This window comes from Petromyzon marinus, chromosome 6 (genome assembly GCF_048934315.1).
Source record: "Petromyzon marinus isolate PM22_M1 ecotype Great Lakes invasive population chromosome 6, UKy_Petmar_22M1.pri1.0, whole genome shotgun sequence".
Lineage (NCBI taxonomy): Eukaryota > Metazoa > Chordata > Hyperoartia > Petromyzontiformes > Petromyzontidae > Petromyzon > Petromyzon marinus.
Window position 1 is genome coordinate 12,817,271 of NC_133672.1, and position 18,269 is coordinate 12,835,539.

Here is an 18,269-nt window from a genome sequence, read left to right on the forward strand (position 1 = left end):
ACCGGAGCAGTGCGAGGTTATGGGGCATTTGAGCTCTCTGGGAGCTCCCAGTGAGGGAACACAAAATGAGTTTTCTGCCTTATTTATGGCAGCAGTCACTTCGTTTCTGAGAGAGTTTATTTAAATGTTTAAATGTGGAAATGCTTTCAGAGATTACTCGTAATGTTTTTTTTTGTGCGTGAGTGCAAGCACGTGTGTGTGTGTGAATGTTATTGTCGCACATTTCAACGCTTTAATATGCATGTAGTTATGTTTATACATTTACCTTTCATCACTACATTGCATGTATCGATATGCTGACTGAGATTATATATTACGTGCTCTAGAGTACACTGTACATGCATACATCAATACTGTTCGTAATTTTAGGGAAAATATTTACGTTTCAAAATTGCAAATGCGTACTTATTTGTGTGGCGAGAGGCGTGCGTGCAGTGCGACTACACGTTTGTGGCAAAAGAGGCCACGATTATTGTCAGTCTGCTCGTGTACTCCCCAGCGTCTCCCTGTCTGACAAGCTAGCAATCACTCGCGCACAGCAGTGCTGAGCAGGATTTTCTTGTGCAGAACGGTGGAACGCCCATGTTGCTCCCATTACCGTTGTTTACTGTTTGGTATGTTGACATTACAAAATATACTTCAGAGCTAACCTTGCGTGTGCATGTCCATGAGCCGCGGCTTAACGAGATAATGTAAGTTAAACTTGTACCGAGCTGACATGATTTATATTGTGTGTGGTTTTAAAGTCCCTCAATTGTCTTTCATTTCGATTTAAAGCTTTCGTGACTGCAGGGATTCATCTTCTTGGTTCTTTCGGTAAAGTCACGTAGAAGGGAAATAATAAAAATAAAACATAATAAAATAAAATAAATTTTATTTTTATTATTTTATTTCCATTCTACGTAACTTTACCGAAAGAACCAAGAAGAATTGTCTTTCAATTCTGTTATGGCAATGTGTATTAAATAGTGCCTTGAGTTTGCTTCTTCATGTCTTATTTGGTTACACTTTTATTTTATTCTAGTTTCCACTGTGCTTTCCAACATGTGTTGGAGAACAATTTTTGCACGAATTATATTTTTGAGTGCTGGAAGCCTAACTCATGAACAGACACATACTTGTGTAAATTGTATTAATTCGTAGATAATCTATTATATCTGCAGCCCGTAAATGTCACAGATTTAGTCTTAACCCTTGTTTAATGAGCCGTGATGATCCTGTCCCAGTAGCCACGTGGGTGGCATCATTGCCACGGTGGCTAAAATAGACAAGTCCGGGAGCCTACCCCCTGTAGATCTTATTCTTTCCGGATACTCCAATTGCCCTACTTGGCTATTAAATTACATGGTCAATACCCTTGCCAAATTGCCTCCTTTAGTTTGATCTTCTCATGTTTGTGTGCTTCCCTGCTGTGCTAAACCATTTATTTATCAATTATAGACAAGACATGCAGGAGCAGTTAGAGGTTGCATGAACACATCCTGAGTAAAATGTCGTGATTACGACTTACATATTTATATCTGTTAATTTTGCATTACGTCTTTTCATGCGGTTTACTTCAGGCTTTGCTCATGGACTGTGTTGCTTGGAAGAGGTTCAAGGTTGGGAGTTTGAGTTTTCGGGTTGTGATCTTTAAATTATGGAGAAGATAGCAGAATATAAAAAAAACATGTTTTCACTCTTGGGAAAATTACTTTGACAGTTTTAGCATTCTCATGACACATTCATCTCCAATGTGTGCCTTCCCACGTAAGATGTACTGCTCTAGACTCGATGAAACATTACCTAAATCATCTTAAAAATTGTCCTAAATAATCTTTAAAGGCATATTTTGACAACAATTTGAGATGGCTATTCATTTCATTGTTGTTATTCCTTGATGCATGGCGGAGTGCTGGCATCGCAGTTTGCGCTTTATTTTATGAATCCGGTTACCCAAGTTTGATTCTCACAGACGGCTAACATCAGTTGTGAGTATCTGAACCGGTTCTGGCTGCCACCTTCATCAATGTGCATTGACTGAAGTGGGAAAGCATGCTCAAACTATTCCATGACCAACTTTAATCAGTGTATTGACAAAGAGCTGTAAATTACTCTTATTATTACATGTACTACCTTGGTACATGAAGGGTTTTTTTTAAGATACATCATCTTGCAGACATGTCATTAGCATAATTAAATTCCCCATCCTATTCATATTTCCAGTTTTGAAATAAACATGATCAACATCATTGCCAGCAACCTCGTTTTTTCATTGCAATGTCTCTTGGTGTATGTTGTCCTTTTAGGAATCATGCTCAAGGTTTCTTCAAACTTAATGTGTCATTGGTGATTCGATCAGCATCTTCATGGAGTGGCACATCGCCTAATTAAAAAAAAAAACATTCTATGTATTTATGATCCGGAATATTTTTGGACTTGTTCACATTCTCATTTGTTCATGCATGTAACATCGCTGTCGCTAATTTGAATTATCTTTGCCTTGTTCTTTTTCGGCAGAATGAAGCCTTTCACATATATACCCAGTACTGTATGAACTATCCAAAGTAAGCATACATGTTCCTTTATTTGTAATATTATCTGTTTTTTGTTCATTCCAGTTATCACTATGGCAGGGTGGTATAATGGATTTAAAATGTTATGAATACAATAACTTCTATGGGAATAAACTAAAATATTTGAGCCAATAGCCCCATCTGAAATATCATTCTTGAGTATGCAAATTTGTCTAAGTTTTATTTTAATTTTAATATCCATAAAGCTGTGATGAAGTCCTTAAACTAGTTTGTTTACAATAATCATGAATACAGAGCAGTAAATTAAAAGTTACATTCATTATTCGTAAACACATACATGACAAGAGAATGCTTTTTTCCGTACCATGAATACAGTGAGGGAAAAAAGTATTTGATCCCCTGCTGATTTTGTACGTTTGCCCACTGACGAAGAAATAATCAGTCTATAATTTTAATGGTAGGTTTATTTGAACAGTGAGAGACAGAATAACAACAACAAAAATCCAGAAAAACGCATGTCAAAAATGTTATAAATTGATTTGCATTTTAATGAGGGAAATAAGTATTTGACCCCCTCTGAATCAGAAAGATTTCTGGCTCCCAGGTGTCTTTTATACAGGTAACGAGCTGAGATTAGGAGCCCACTCTTAAAGGAAGTACTTCTAATCTCAGCTTGTTACCAGTATAAAAGACACCTGTCCACAGAAGCAATCAATCAATCAGATTCCAAACTCTCCACCATGGCCAAGACCAAAAAGCTCTCCAAGGATGTCAGGGACAAGATTGTAGACCTACACAAGGCTGGAATGGGCTACAAGACCATTGCCAAGCAGCTTGGTGAGAAGGTGACAACAGTTGGTGCGATTATTCGCAAATGGAAGAAACACAAAATAACTGTCAATCTCCCTCGGCCTGGGACTCCATGCAAGATCTCACCTCGTGGAGTTGCAATGATCATGAGAACGGTGAGTAATCAGCCCAGATCTACACGGGAGGATCTTGTCTGATCTCAAGACAGCTGGGACCATAGTCACCAAGAAAACAATTGGTAACACACTACGCCGTGAAGGACTGAAATCCTGCAGTGCCCGCAAGGTCCCCCTGCTCAAGAAAGCACATATACATGCCCGTCTGAAGTTTGCCAATGAACATCTGAATGATTCAGACGACAACTGGGTGAAAGTGTTGTGGTCAGATGAGACCAAAATGGAGCTCTTTGCCATCAACTCAACTCGCCGTGTTTGGAGGAGGAGGAATGCTGCCTATGACCCCAAGAACACCATCCCTACCGTCAAACATGGAGGTGGAAACATTATGCTTTGGGGGTGTTTTTCTGCTAAGGGGACAGGACAACTTCACCGCATCAAAGGGACGATGGATGGGGCCATTTACCGTTAAATCTTGGGTGAGAAGCTCCTTCCCTCAGCCAGGGCATTGAAAATGGGTCGTGGATATATATTCCAGCATGACAATGACCCAAAACACACGGCCAAGACAACAAAGGAGTGGCTCAAGAAGAAGCACATTAAGGTCCTGGAGTGGCCTAGCCAGTCTCCAGACCTTAATCCCATAGAAAATCTGTAGAGGGAGCTGAAGGTTCGAGTTGCCAAACGTCAGCCTCGAAACCTTAATGACTTGGAGAAGATCTGCAAAGAGGAGTGGGACAAAATCCCTCCTGAAATGTGTGCAAACCTCGTGGCCAACTACAAGAAACGTCTGACCTCTGTGATTGCCAACAAGGGTTTTGCCACCAAGTACCAAGTCATGTTTTGCAGAGAGGTCAAATACTTATTTCCCTCATTAAAATGCAAATCAATTTATAAAATTTTTGACATGCGTTTTTCAGGATTTTTTTGTTATTCTGTCTCTCACTGTTCAAATAAACCTAACATTAAAATTATAGACTGATCATTTCTTTGTCACAAAATCAGCAGGGGATCAAATACTTTTTTCCCTCACTGTACGTTAACAAAAATAACAAAATTGTTTCGATGAAGATGCTAAGGCGATAATGTGGGTTACTTTTGCTGCTATAAATTACCACGTGATAAGCCCCTTCGTTGAGCAATAATTTGTGGCCAGATCACTTCTGAAAAAGAAGCGAATAGCTGAGTTGGCTTTACCTGGTGAAATAAACATAGATGTTTGATTATTATTATTTTTAGTCATCTGTTTACGATCCCTTGTCCTTGCCCTCCTATTGTGTTTTCACATCGTTTGTTCTTATAGCTTTGATGACCCCGTGCCCCAAACTGGGTATCTGTGAAAGAGATCCTGATTCCGTGTTGTGGTGCCCTGCAGTGCCATCGACGTGCTGAACGAGTGTGCACGCAGCGTCGCTATGACCCGGTTCTTCGGGGAGGTGCAAGCGTCGCTGAAGCACTCACTGCCACTCGGGTGCTACCTGCTGAAGCCCGTGCAGCGCATCCTTAAATACCACTTGCTGCTGCGAGTGAGTCATGCCTACATGCGCAGGGCCTCCCATGGCCATTGTCGGACTCGGGTGGTTATTTTTATCAATGTCATCCACTGAGCTTGTTAGTTCAAATGTTTCCTCAAAGCTCGCACTGAGAATGATGAATGCTGCAAATGGGTGGGTGCCGTGGTGTTTAATGGTAAGCTCACTCAACATGAAATCCAGAGGTTTCCGGAGTGGCAGTTGAAACAATGGTACAAGTTTCTAAATTTCCCCTGCCTCTGTCCACCCAGGAGTATAATTGGGTAATCCACAGTTAGTTGATCAGCAGGTCCCGTGTGGTTGGGCAAAGTGTGAGTGCTCCCACCTCTCCTTTGGCCTCTGGTTGGTGTGGAGGAGCGGGCCTAAATATTATCTTAGAAGCGGTTCTCTCACGAGCTCTTGGAGGCCCTTCCCGCCAGCAGTGGCATGAGCAAGCAAAATTGCAGGGCTGCACCTTTAAGTCTATCTTTACCTTTGTGCCTGCAGGAAATAGCGAACCACTACGAGGGCCTTGCGGAGGGCATGGAGGTCATCGAGGAGGCCACGGCCACCATGACCAGCGTGGCGTGGCACATCAACGACATCAAGCGCAAGCATGAGCACGCCGCCCGCGTTCAGGTCTGTGCCGCTTGGCAATGCCTCGCTTCTACGGTCACGTGGGGAGTCCCGCCGAACTCATGTGAACGTACACGTACAGCCCCTTTTGTCAATGACTTTCTGAATGACGGCCTTCCCATACACCCCTGTCAGTGCGAGCATAGTTGTTGGAGCATGGGTACAGTGCAACAATGGGGTTGTCTGCTGACTGCATAGTCCTGCATTAAAATGAACAAAATACTAGGCAATGTATCATGCCAATGGTACGAGTGGTTCTTCTTTATTGTGGCACTGCCTTGATGTGGCAAAAAGGTTTGAGAGACTTTAAGACCTGAGTGTTTGTATTAGATAGGGGCACCCAACACCAGGCATGTCCTTGGCGAGAGGCAAGGCAACATTACGCTGTCTTCACCAACCCGCACTGAAGTATGGTCAGACAGGCCCCATGACCGATGAAAGCATGAGGAAGCCTTTATTCAGCAGTGGGTAGACAATTACTGATAATGATGATTATTATAATACTGCACAGGACGTGGAATTTGGGAATTGCCAAGCATGCACATACATGTTATTTACTCAAAGCTGCTTTCAATTAATTTGCTGTTCGTTCAAAGTTATGTCTTATCATTGATGGTTTCATTAGATGGCAAAGGAAAATCTTCCATGAGTTCACAAGCAGATTCATTTTACCAAAGCATTCGAGTGATTGTTTCGTGTCTTGCCCTTAGCTAGTTGCTGATTTGGAATGTATGTTTGCTGCCTTTCTGGGTATCATGTGAGTTGTGGATTTCAGTTACAGTAATTACAATCTCACAGCTTGGACTTGTGTGTGTGTGTGCAATAAGTACCAATACATCCTGTTAAATGAAACTCTGCCTTCCAAAAAACAAGACAAATGGCTCAGATTTGAACTGCAAACTAAAAAAATGTTACAGAGCCCTAATGCATTAGGGACCAAATAGAGCTGGAATTTCTGGCATGCGGTCTGCTTAGAAAAACTGAAAAGCACAGCTGTTTTTAATGCCATTTTGTCGCAAGTGAATGTTGGGTTTTTTTAGATAAACTCAATTACTGCAGAGTAATGTCAATCTACGGTGACCAAACAGTACAGAGAGGCACTTATATTTTATATTATGCACAGTTTCAATATATTTAATTTCAAATGTAAATAATATATCACCGGCGTCAAAATATTTTGCCAAAATAATTTTTTAAGGCCTATCGAGCAGTAGGTGGAGTGGTGGTACAGTCGTACAGTGGTTAGCACGCTAACTCGGCATCCCCAGTTCGATGCTCAGCCACAGCTCGCATCTATTCAGTAATTCTTCTCTCATCACATTTGCCATCCTCGTATCTCATTCCACGACATCCATCCATCCTGCCCTCGGTCCCCTTCTCCTCCTTCTGTCCTACACCAGTGTCATCTCCATGGCCACTCTAATCCATCGTCTTTGTGTCTTCTCAACACGTGCCCAAACATCTAGGTCTTGCCTCTCTTACCTTCTCAACAATGTAATTAACCCCCGCTAAGGCTCCAAACCTGTTCATTCCACCTCCGACCAATTAGCTGAAATGGTTTCTGTAGAATCGGCCAACAAAAAAGCCACATTATTTTGGGACACGCATGGCTCCACAGGACAAGCAGCTGTAAATCCCAATTACCAAACATGCTTTCAAAAGTAATCGAGGGAGTCGATGGGAATGCATGACTTGTGTACCATTGCGACCGCGCGGATTGCAGGAGATACAGGCGCAGCTGGTGCAGTGGCAGGGCCCCGAGCTGTGCCGCTACGGCGAGCTGGTCCTGGAGGGCACGTTCCGCGTGCACCGTGCACGGCACGAGCGTTCCCTCTTCCTCTTCCACTGCATCCTCCTGCTCACCAAGAGACGCGACGACGCTTACGCCTACAAGGCACATATCCTGGTGAGCAGCCTGGTGTGTGAGTCACGCAGGAAGGAGCAAACAGGCACAGGGGATGAGCCTGGGGGTCGGCGAAGGAGAAACCACAGCCCAATCCAACCAGTCCAGGGCTAAGGATGTCTTGTAACGATGTCATTTGAAATGAATGGGAAATCTTGTACAGCATTTAACAAAGCAGAACACGGAAGGCAACCTCTTAATCTCCTGAAAAAAATAAAAAAAATACAGTACTGTAACATCTGAATAACAGCACACCCCTTGGGAGAAGGTCCAGCTGTGCTTCTATACCAAAGTGTGTGTTGTATCTGAAGTGACCCCTAACCTTCCCCCTACCGGCGTAATGTAACGATGCGTTGCTTATATTAGAACTGTGCTTATAATCAACTTCCCCCTCTTCATGAAGTGATCTTGGTTAACAATTAGCCGATTTTTTTTTTGCGGTTATGCAAATAATGCTTGTTCACACACGCTCTCTATGGTCCCTCAGTGCTCAAACCTCATGCTTGTGGAACACGTTCCCAAGGAGCCTCTCAGCTTCAGCGTCCGCCACTTCAAAAACAGCAAGGTTCAGCACACAGTGCAGGTTGGCTCAGCATCCTTCATCTCCGATGCATTCCTCGTGCTCTTTTAAGAGCCATGATCTCACTTTGTAGACGGCTATTATGCATCACTGCGTATGCTTTTATGATAGCATCACAAGTACGATTTAGTCTTAACGTTTGTGTATCTACGGTTATAATCGTGTTTTTTGAGTTTCAACTAATTACGTGTGTGTTTGGCTGTGGGTTTGCGTGAAGAATTTGAATTTTGTTTGCTTAGCAAGTTGTTCACAATCTTGAGAAATTGCTTGCAAATGTGACCTCCTCCATTCACATTGCGCCAACACGCAAACGGCCGATCACGAATGCCGAGGGGCAGAGCCGTCCCGTGAAACACTGCCTCCTGGGAGGTGACCGCTGAGAGATGGATTGCCTCTCGGGTTCAGGAAGTAATAAACGCTCGGAACAGCAGGGTGGCCGATGCCAGCCAAAATCTGAGGTCATTTCCCTCCAGGGATCAAGAATATTCTGACTGGTTGATATTATGCAGACACCTTGCCTTTGGGTGCGTAGACGTTTAATATCATGTGGATGGGTTAGGTTGAATTGTAATCTAAATCGAGTGACTGGTATTGACCTTTCAGCTCTTAAATTTTGATTTAAAGCTTTTGATAGCTCTTGATAGCTTCATAGTACATTCGATGCGTACACAAGTCATATTTCAGTAATGGAAGCTGAAATATCTTCACATTCAATTTTTCATGAATGTTAATTAATATAGCATATGCGCGCGTGTGTGTGTATTGTATATTATTATCAAGCAATACAGAATGACATTGGTCCTCACAACACGATCTTTCTGCCAAAGTTAACTTTTGATGTCTACATTGGGCCGTCAAACTAAATGTTTCCTTTTTGGTTAATAACTCACAAAGTTGCTATAACTTATGCATTTTATTGCTCTGTTTTTTAACTTTTAACATGCTGAAATTTCCACAACTCATTCGAGGAAAACATTAATATCAACTTTTTGGCTGAGATACTTTCTCCACGTTCACAATACAAAGTATCCTCGTGTTTTCCTTATTCTCGGTTCTATGCGGCTTGACATGTGCCCAAACCGTTTCATGACAAGTTACACCCAGGGCATAATTTATCGAGCAATATTTTCGGGGTCACTTGTGGACTGAAATAGGCACGTGACTAATAGCCAAAGCCATAGCAACACTTATACTGGATACAGCGTGCCAGGTGCAAAACTTATGTTTGGGGTCTTCGACCCAGACAGACCCAGCTTAAACTAAGCCCTGGGTACACCCGGATCATCGATTGTCTGTGAACTTTAATTTGTTATTTCAGGCACGCTCCTTTGATGAAAAGAGGCTTTGGATCCACGAATTGAAAAGGCTCATCCTAGAGAATCACCCAGGAAAAATCCCACTCAAGGTGACCGCTGCTGCTGTTGAAACGCTCAGCCTGCACGTATTCTCATAACTGACCCGGCACGTCATTGTCTGATGTTAAAGGAACATTGCACTGTCAGACTTTAACCAGACCTCTTCTTTCCCTCACGTACGTAAATCTTTCATGCTGAACCATATACTCACTAGTTTTATTTCATTTTAAACACAACCTCTTGCTCTTAAACGTTTGAGGATTCGTTCTGTCAGCCCATTTCTCACATCGGCATGAGAGGCCACCGCTAAAGTCTAACGGTAACAAGTACCAGGCATCGGGGATGACGTGGCGGCACATGTTGAGTATTGCATGGCCTGTGAAGTGGCCTGTCGAACTTACTCACCAGATTCCTTCCACACAAGGAGTTTGGTGATGGTTGACTGACTCATGAATTGAGCAGCCCACGTGGCCTATGAGTGGCATATGGCGGTTGTGATGAGTTTAGCGTGAGTCATGCTATGTACCTCCGATTAGCATGGTTGGCTAGGTATTGTGCGAAAGAAGTTTAACATACACACGGTGCTAAAAACGCTTCCCCCTTCTATTTGTTCACCATGACTGCATGATAATAATCGATATTGCTGCACCATACTTTGGCAGCATATTCATCTCAAATGCAGGTCTAACATTTTAGACCAAACTTTTAAGTATTTGGAATGTAAGTACCTGTTAAAATGCAACATATATATTGCAATTGTGACCTAATTTTATATAAAATGTACATGATTATCATATAATGATTTTCATTATCCTTTCACAACACTGTTAATGATGATTGTATTGTATAGGGTGTCTTGGGATGCTCTGGTATTTCGATGCATTATACGAATAAGCCTATTTTATTAAGCCTTTTTAAAAGTATATATTTTGTGTCTATTTTGAGGGAGCCATATATTCGAGGTTTTCTGTGATGACTGTGAGGAATGCAGAGATGAAATGAAAGATGAGGTTATTTTCGTTGGTGTTTATATCTGCAGTATTCCCTTTGATAGGCTCTCAAATAAGTCACGTGCGTATGTTGAACTTCTTTCGCACCGTACATATGTATTGTACAAGAGAAAGACAACAAATTAAACACAAAAAACAGTTCTAAAGAAATCTAGATAATTTAAATGTGCATAGCTCCAGTGGCTTCCTAATATCGGAAGGAAGGGCATTCCAGATGGCCGCAGAAGCACATCTGAAAGCGCGCAATGCAGTGACCATCTTTATTCGATGGTTAGCCATCTCTCCTGTCAACATATTGTGATATCTAATGCAGAGGAAAACATTCTAAATTATATCTGGAATAAATATTTTCACGAGTTTGGTACTAAAAATATCCTTCGCTTTTATGTCTATATAATAAATTGTGTATTTATAAACTGCACATAATATTAAATACTGTTTTTATTGCTGTGATGTTTAACCATTGATGGGTGTATTTATCCGAGATGGTCATTGGAGCTGGCATTATTTTCAAAAACCTTTTTTTTGTCAGCGGAGAAGCAGAGTTAGTGTGAGCGAAATTGTCTCGAATGAGTAAAACTATGTGATCGTGGAGGAGTGTGGCCTGCTAAGGCATCTCACATTGTCATGTCACGTCACATTTGTTTTTCCTTCATTTCAAGGAAATTGTAGATCACAAAATTGCTTTAATTTTGCCCTTTGTGGTCTCCGCTGTGGGCCCACCAGATTTCAGAATACTTTAAGCCAGCATTTATGTTTGTTTTTGTTAAATCATTGATGCAAATCTCTTTGCTTTGTAGGCCAAACAAGCCATCTTAGAGATGGACGCTTTCCGTAAGTACAGTATCGTGTTTGATAATGTGTCCGTTGAAACACAATCATCATTTGTACCTACAATATTATATTTCATGTTTTCATATTTGACTTCATGTTTTAACTATGTTTTTGCGCCTCCAGTTCTGCAGAGAAGGGCATGATAGACTATATAAATAATAAATGGCAATAGTGACGATAATGAAATATTATGACTACAGATGCTTAAAGAGCATAAATATCAAATTACGCAGCTTTAAGTTATTTACTTTATCATTAAAACCGATTTTGGATTTAAAAAAAATGAATAATACATATACAGCCCTCTTTAGATATCCACTGCTGGATGAGAATCTCCCTGCACCACGCAAATTGCAGGTGTGATTTGCTATACTTCACCAGGCTGGTCAGTACGGCATGGTGAGGACAATTTAATAGTTTCCGACGTAAACCACTATAGTCAAACAAAAGACAGGGGCGTAGGTTTTTTTTTATTAATCAAAGACCAACTAAATGATAACGTTGGAATGATCACCAGCGCAGTCTCCCATTGCGAATTACTGTTCCTAGGGCTGTATGCATCGAGTGCCACATTGGCTTGCCTCTAGAGACATTTTGTGGCAATAGATAAAGCGTACGACCGTCGAGCCTGGCCCTGATGCTGGGGTGTCCCCTTTATTTGCTTTGTTCGTGCAGATCAGCCTCACGCACAGCCTGTGCCGCCTACCACTGGCAGCTTCGCCTTGCGAAGAGGTCGACGCAAGTCAGGTCAGTTGTGTCGTCCGACACGCTGTTGGGGAGCACAGCAACCCTGTACATGCGGGGCGGGGGGGGGGGGCATTAAAAAGCTCAAGGGGAAGGTTGGGGAAGTGGGGTCATGACAGGCAATGTTCAACAAACTTTGAACAAATGTTAAACCCCAAGCAGAATGTATAACGATTCGATCTCCTGTTGTCCGTCGTGTATTATGATCAAGTTTGTGCGCCTTATGTACTGTGTTTGAGGAAAAGCTTCGACGCCTATTTGCTGCTTAATTGTTCTACAAGGATTTAACAAGGGAGGCTCAGCTTTCAGCAGGGGGCCTCTTCCCCCCCCCACCCCCCTCACTGCCATGGGGTTTGGTGCACAGGTTACCCTGAGCTGTCTGCTGACATCTTTCAGACTTTCCAGTATTCAGTTTTTGCCATTTCCTATGTTGCATGCGTCACGTTAACTGTCGGGCTGTGGTTCAAAATTACTCTGAGTAATATCTTAGAAAGTATGTAATTGTGAATGTCTTATTTAGTGTGCGTTTGGCGACATTTGTATTCACATTGTCAAATGTTCTCTTGTTCCCGTTTCTTAGAACCTGCGACAAGAAAAGCACGAACTTTGGAGCCACTCGGTGTGTTTTGTTTCTCGTTTCCGTGTGGGTTTAGGGTGAACTTAAGTAATCTCTGCAGAATTAATTCCTTCGAAAATGTATTTAAGGAATTAGTGAGACAAAGCGCAAGTGTACGAAATAATTTAGTTTTTTTTCAACACGTAACAACTTCAAGATGTGACTGGCTTAAAAAAAATATATAGGTAAACAAAGGGACATTGTGGGGTGTTGATTAATATACATTTACTGTGCTTACAAAAGTTTTGCTGTCGGCACAATTCCAAATGTTTTGTCAGCTGTCTGCTTGTGTACTTTACAGTCTCGTGACAGTATTAGCGAAATAGGTCATCATGAGCTGGTATAACAAGCTAATTATTCAACCACAATGAATAAATATTACTTTATTTATTGACACAAAACAGGGCATCTTTGTAATTATTCTGCGCGGCCATGCAATAGAGGCCTATGCTGTACGTGCTATGATTGGGCAAATATATGAGGGCAAACATTAACGAAGCTAGACAATGAAGACACAGATGGCAGTGAAAGCACGAAGCTCGAACGGCCTCCGCCGAAGCCTGCTCTTTGAGCGCCCCCTCGTGCGCAGTTCTTGTGTTGTGCGTAGGTCTGGTGACAGAGTAGCTGACACCACTGAGATCGTGTGATCAAATCCGCGGTGGCACCACGCGAAGTTAAACTGGGTTCTCAAAGTGGAGTCAGTTAATGGTCTTATCCTGGTCGCCAGTAACTATACAAAAGGGCTGTCGTGTTAAAATTGGTTTTGAAATCCCAGCTGTCAGATTTAGTTATTTAAATATTCCTTTGACTGCCACGCTTTGAACAAGTCCCCTGCAGCAGGATGTGTGGGAAAGTGCAGCACCCCCTAGTGTGTGGTTTTAAAAAAGTCACTTGAAGGGAATTTTCTTGATATGTGTGCAGATATCAATAGTGTAAGACGCCTTAAAAATACATGTAAATTATTATTACCTCCTTCCATGGGCCTTTATCATGGACCTTCGCTGCTGTACAAGAGTTAAAAATGAACACATCATCTCATGACATGATGCCGAGAGGACAATTGAAATATAATTTTAAAAAGACAAAAAAATGCGTAATTGGTTTACAGTTGTGGAAATGTACTGAACTCCGATCTGGCAGCACAGTGATCGGAAATGCATTGACCTCGCACAAACAATTATTCCCATAATGCATTGTGTGGGCTATATATTATACTTTGAATACTGTCACGAGACTGTAAAGTACCTTGATTATCGAAGGGTTTGTCATTCAAACAGCGATCAAAAGGAAACTATTAATATGCCGATTTAAAAACTGTTCATCAGGAAACAAAAAAAGATATAAATGTTATCAGGCCCCATGGTGTAAAGTACAGGGTGGTTAAGATGTCTTGTGACTCCCAATTAATTTAGCCCTCGCATTTTTCCCCTTTGCATATTCATTTCTGTTTTAAATAAACCGTCATTTAAAAAAAAAACATTACGTTTTCGAGAATTAAATTGGGAGTCACAATACATCTGGACCACTTTACTGTCTCCAACTCTTATCCACTCAGTCTGTCTGGCCTCGAGTGTGCTATGAAGAAGGGCCATTTCCTGAAATATCACCTATCAATTTTTCATTTTTGGGCAGTGTTATTTACCAAGGTGTTGAGTGTTTTGTTATCCGTGTTTATGATGATGCCACATAGGCAAAGAATGAATATTTTTGTAGTCACTGGTCACTCAAGAAATTTAAACAAGAGGAAGGCATGGAATCGCAATACAATTACAAGGGCCCTGAAGTTTTTAAATATCCTTAAGTATCGTCATGATAATGTCCCATTGAAATTGGAAGTGTTTGTACTGTGTGCTGACTTCATGTCTGGTTTCATTTACATATCCTCCACTGGATGGACTGAAGTAGATTTGAGAATGGTAAGTGTATTGCAATGAATGTTCATACGCAGCAATAACTTATTTATTTAAACATCATCATCAGCCACGATCAAACCATGGCCACGTGATGGTCCTGCCAAGCCATCACCATCTCCCACAGTCCCGTGATGCAGCATTCCATCGAACACTTGCACACGAGCTGATTTCACTGCCCGACCTTCAGAGTCGATGTCCTCTTGGGCACGTTTCTCATCTGGCAGCAACTCCGACATGGGTTTTGACCACTGGTCATCTTACAAATTGTCCATTCTTCTTAATAAAAAAATAAACATGTACTCTACAAAAAAAGCTAACATCACAGAAAACATCACACCTTTGCTTAGCTAAAACTAACGCATGCTAGATCATGTTCTTATGCTTCGTTTCTGCGCACAAAGCATCACGCCTGACACTTGCCGTGCCTCCCCAGCGATCGGGCAGTGTCGGGGAGCTCCTCAGCGACAGCGAGTCGTTTGAGCCCAGTAGCAGCTCGGAGCTCCTGGAGGCTGGCGAGACGCAGGAGCGTCACTCGAGCTGCGACGGCCTGGACAGCGTTGAGCCGGCGGCCGGTCTCTTGTGCCGGGGCAGCATGACCAGCCTGGAAGTGGACAGCCCGCTCCTGGGCCCCAGGAAGTACGGCCTGGAGAAGGGTGGCCCTCCCGCGGCGGGAGGAACTCGGCACGGCGGCAGCGATAATTGCCTCGCGAGGCGTAGGCACTGCAGCAACGACAGCCTGGATGCGGGCGAAGGGACTCGCAGGGGAGACGTACACCGGAGTTGTGACAGCTTGCCGGCACCGGCACGGCGGGGCAGTGAGCACGAGCTCGATGCATGGGGAGATGATTTTTGCGGCCACAATTTTGAAGGCGCAAGCAGTGAGAGCAAGATACGATCAGGAGAGGACAAACTCCGTAAAGAGAATGACAGCTGTGGAGGGGTAAGCCAATTGCTTGTTAAACATACATGTTAATTAAGTGTCGTGGTGTTTCACATGGGCAATTGTCGTATGGACAGACGTTTGTCGGTATCGTGCTTAAATAAAAGCCTCGTCACTCCATGCCAGCTATGGCAGTGGCTTTACCATCTTTCACCATGCTGGTCAGTGAAGGTTGGCGAAGATGGGACCAGAAGCAGTTCAGATTTAACCCGCCGCTGATGTAAGCTGGGAATTGAACTCAGGTCGCCAGGAATGTTTCGCTTTGTGCTCGCCCTTGTGCCAATGCTCCACCCCGTGTAAATGTGCACTGCATGTGAACATGCACTACAGTGCTTTACTGTTTACTGAGATGTTTTAATTTTTTCTCTTCCTACAGAGCGATGGGGTTTCAGAGAATTCTGAATCTGAGGTCAAATCTGTATTCGAGCCCTCAATATCAGCACAGGTGCTCACTTGAACGTTCATACAATATCTACAGAACACACTGTGATTATTTAATTATCACGATTATCATATCAATCGTAATTGTAATCATGATCTTCTTAACCTTCACTGATATCAACTTGTGTACAAGAAAATACTGCTTGACTTGTCTAGTAACGTAAACATGACATGTCTCTCATCTGTTTTCTTGCTAGGTGATGCTGGACCTATTGGCGTCTGAATTTAATTTAGATTGGTTGAAGTCTTCATTTTCAAAATCGTTTCTTTTTGACGATTTATGTTCAGAAAGTGCTGAGCCAGTTGAAGATATTGATATGGATAAAGAGGATAGTTTGATCAATAGCAAGGGTGCATGTGCATTAACTGATGAAATCATGGATGACAGTGGAATGGATGATGGAAAACTTGAGCACTTTTCCCTTGGGAATTTGATGCCTGCTCCTGAAAATGGAGAAGGGGAAAACTTGCATATGAAAGAAAATACCTTGGCAACTCTAACCAATTCAAGGTCCACAAGTCCTGAAAATGTCACTTTAGCACAACCAGAGTTTGAAAGCAAGAGCTTCAACGATATTTCGCATGATGTCCCATCCGATGGGGAATGCTCTGACGCAACTGAATGCGTCACCGCTCTAAGTGCTCCTCTTATGCAAAAGTCTGATCCCAATCCTTCTGTTCAATCGTGTGAAACCCTGCATGCCACCGAGCCAAAGCAAGCACCTGCTGAATTGTTTTCTGATGGAGGCAACGATAAAGTACCGTACAACGGAACTGTAAAAAGGCCAAAGCTGCAGAGATACCAAACCGTGCCCAATCCTCAAAATAGAGTTCCAAGTGCTGCTGAGAGTGGAGCTTTCTCCACACTAAACAACAAGGACAGACTCCTCCTGCAAAAGATAAAAAGCTTCTATGAGAACTTTGACCTAAACGAAGAATCGGCAATGCCCGTTTCCAAGAAGAGAGAGAGCATGGCGTTCATTCCGAAGGGCGTTGTGAAAAATTCTGTTTTAAAAATAAGCAGCCTGGCTAAAAACTCAGCACATCGCCCTGAACTGAAACTCCCGAGTAGAAGTCTGTTACGAAACAGCGGCAACTCTGCAGGACTTGAGCCCGTGTGGGAAACTGTGGACCAGCAGCTGAACCCTCTCATTCAAACCGTGTCATCGGAGCCTGTGAGTAAGCCATCGTCCATTGCCTACATGCTGCGTAATAATTTCATGGAGAGGATAAAGGAAAGCACTTATGAAAGTTCCCATGAGGATGATGATGATGATGACGACTCTGAAACAGAAAACTGTGTCAGCGGCTCTGAAGGTGAAGCAACAACTGGGGATCCTCAACAGGACGAGGTCACGGGTGCTTGCACAGTTCTCACCTGTACAAATTCTGCCTCTCATTTTAGTTTTGCGAGTAGCACTTCACTTAGTCGCACATCTGAGAGTGAGGAGTTGTTTGTTGAAAATGGTGGTGCATGTGCTGACGGAGCTGTAGAGATACAGCCGGATACTGCGACAAATAGCATTCTCAGCCGACAAGACCAGGACTTGTCAGAAACTGTACAATTGCAGAGTAATGTAACATCTTGCGTTAATTTAGGACCAAATGACTTGTCACCAACGGATGAATTGGGTTGTTCTGATGGGCATGAAAAACAGAGCGTTGACATTAAGGACTTTCCTGATTGCACTGCTAAATTCGAACCGTTGTTTATTGAAGAGGAAGAAGAAGCAGAGTGTGATGCTGCTACACACAACACAAAGGAATCGCCACAATCACAACACAGCATCGTGGAAGACGATACCCGCGTCCCAGATTGCAATCGGCATGACGGCAAATTTCATCCAAAGAATACAGAAGAAGAGACGTTCACTTTTCAAGAAAGACTTGCCAAAAAAACACGTGAAGACACGTGTGCTACTAAACGCACAGCCTCTTTCCCTGGCGGTAACGGCCAAACGAGCAGAGCCAGAACGGACGAGGAGGAGCGAAGCCGGGCCCACGTGCTGCACATGGCAAGGCAGTACAACCAGCGACTAAAGGCCCAGGCACAGACAGACAGGGACGAGGTAGACCGAGAACAGCGCAAGAAGGCCAGCCAGCAGCTGGCGGCTTTGCTGGAACACAAGATGCTGCAAGGGGCCATTGTCGGTATGTGATGTTGACTTGTGTTATCTACGAAAAAACGTCCTGTTTTATTCCAGTGTCAAGTGAATTATATATTTTTTTAACATATTTTCTCAATTGTATTCCAAATTTGTAAACATAACCATGTAATGAGACAAATATATTTCCGTTATAGTACTCTGCCAGCTAGCAGTGCATCACCCCGTGTTGGAGAGTG

At 42.8% G+C, this 18,269-nt stretch overlaps 1 protein-coding gene across 4 annotated transcripts in view; it reads left to right on the forward strand.

Annotated features, from left to right (window-relative positions):
• The window catches only part of LOC116939469 (uncharacterized), a 78,165-nt gene that overhangs the window by 55,177 nt on the left and 4,719 nt on the right, over window positions 1-18,269 (forward strand). For all 4 annotated transcript variants that reach the window (XM_032947864.2, XM_032947868.2, XM_032947867.2 and 1 more), the window contains 13 exons: window positions 2,500-2,546; window positions 4,818-4,968; window positions 5,461-5,592; window positions 7,313-7,495; window positions 7,980-8,075; window positions 9,391-9,477; window positions 11,238-11,271; window positions 11,947-12,018; window positions 12,596-12,634; window positions 14,534-14,547; window positions 14,978-15,484; window positions 15,861-15,929; window positions 16,123-18,076. In XM_032947864.2, the coding sequence (XP_032803755.1) occupies window positions 2,500-2,546; window positions 4,818-4,968; window positions 5,461-5,592; window positions 7,313-7,495; window positions 7,980-8,075; window positions 9,391-9,477; window positions 11,238-11,271; window positions 11,947-12,018; window positions 12,596-12,634; window positions 14,534-14,547; window positions 14,978-15,484; window positions 15,861-15,929; window positions 16,123-18,076 (3,385 nt within the window). The remainder of the gene's footprint in view (window positions 1-2,499; window positions 2,547-4,817; window positions 4,969-5,460; window positions 5,593-7,312; window positions 7,496-7,979; window positions 8,076-9,390; window positions 9,478-11,237; window positions 11,272-11,946; window positions 12,019-12,595; window positions 12,635-14,533; window positions 14,548-14,977; window positions 15,485-15,860; window positions 15,930-16,122; window positions 18,077-18,269) is intronic.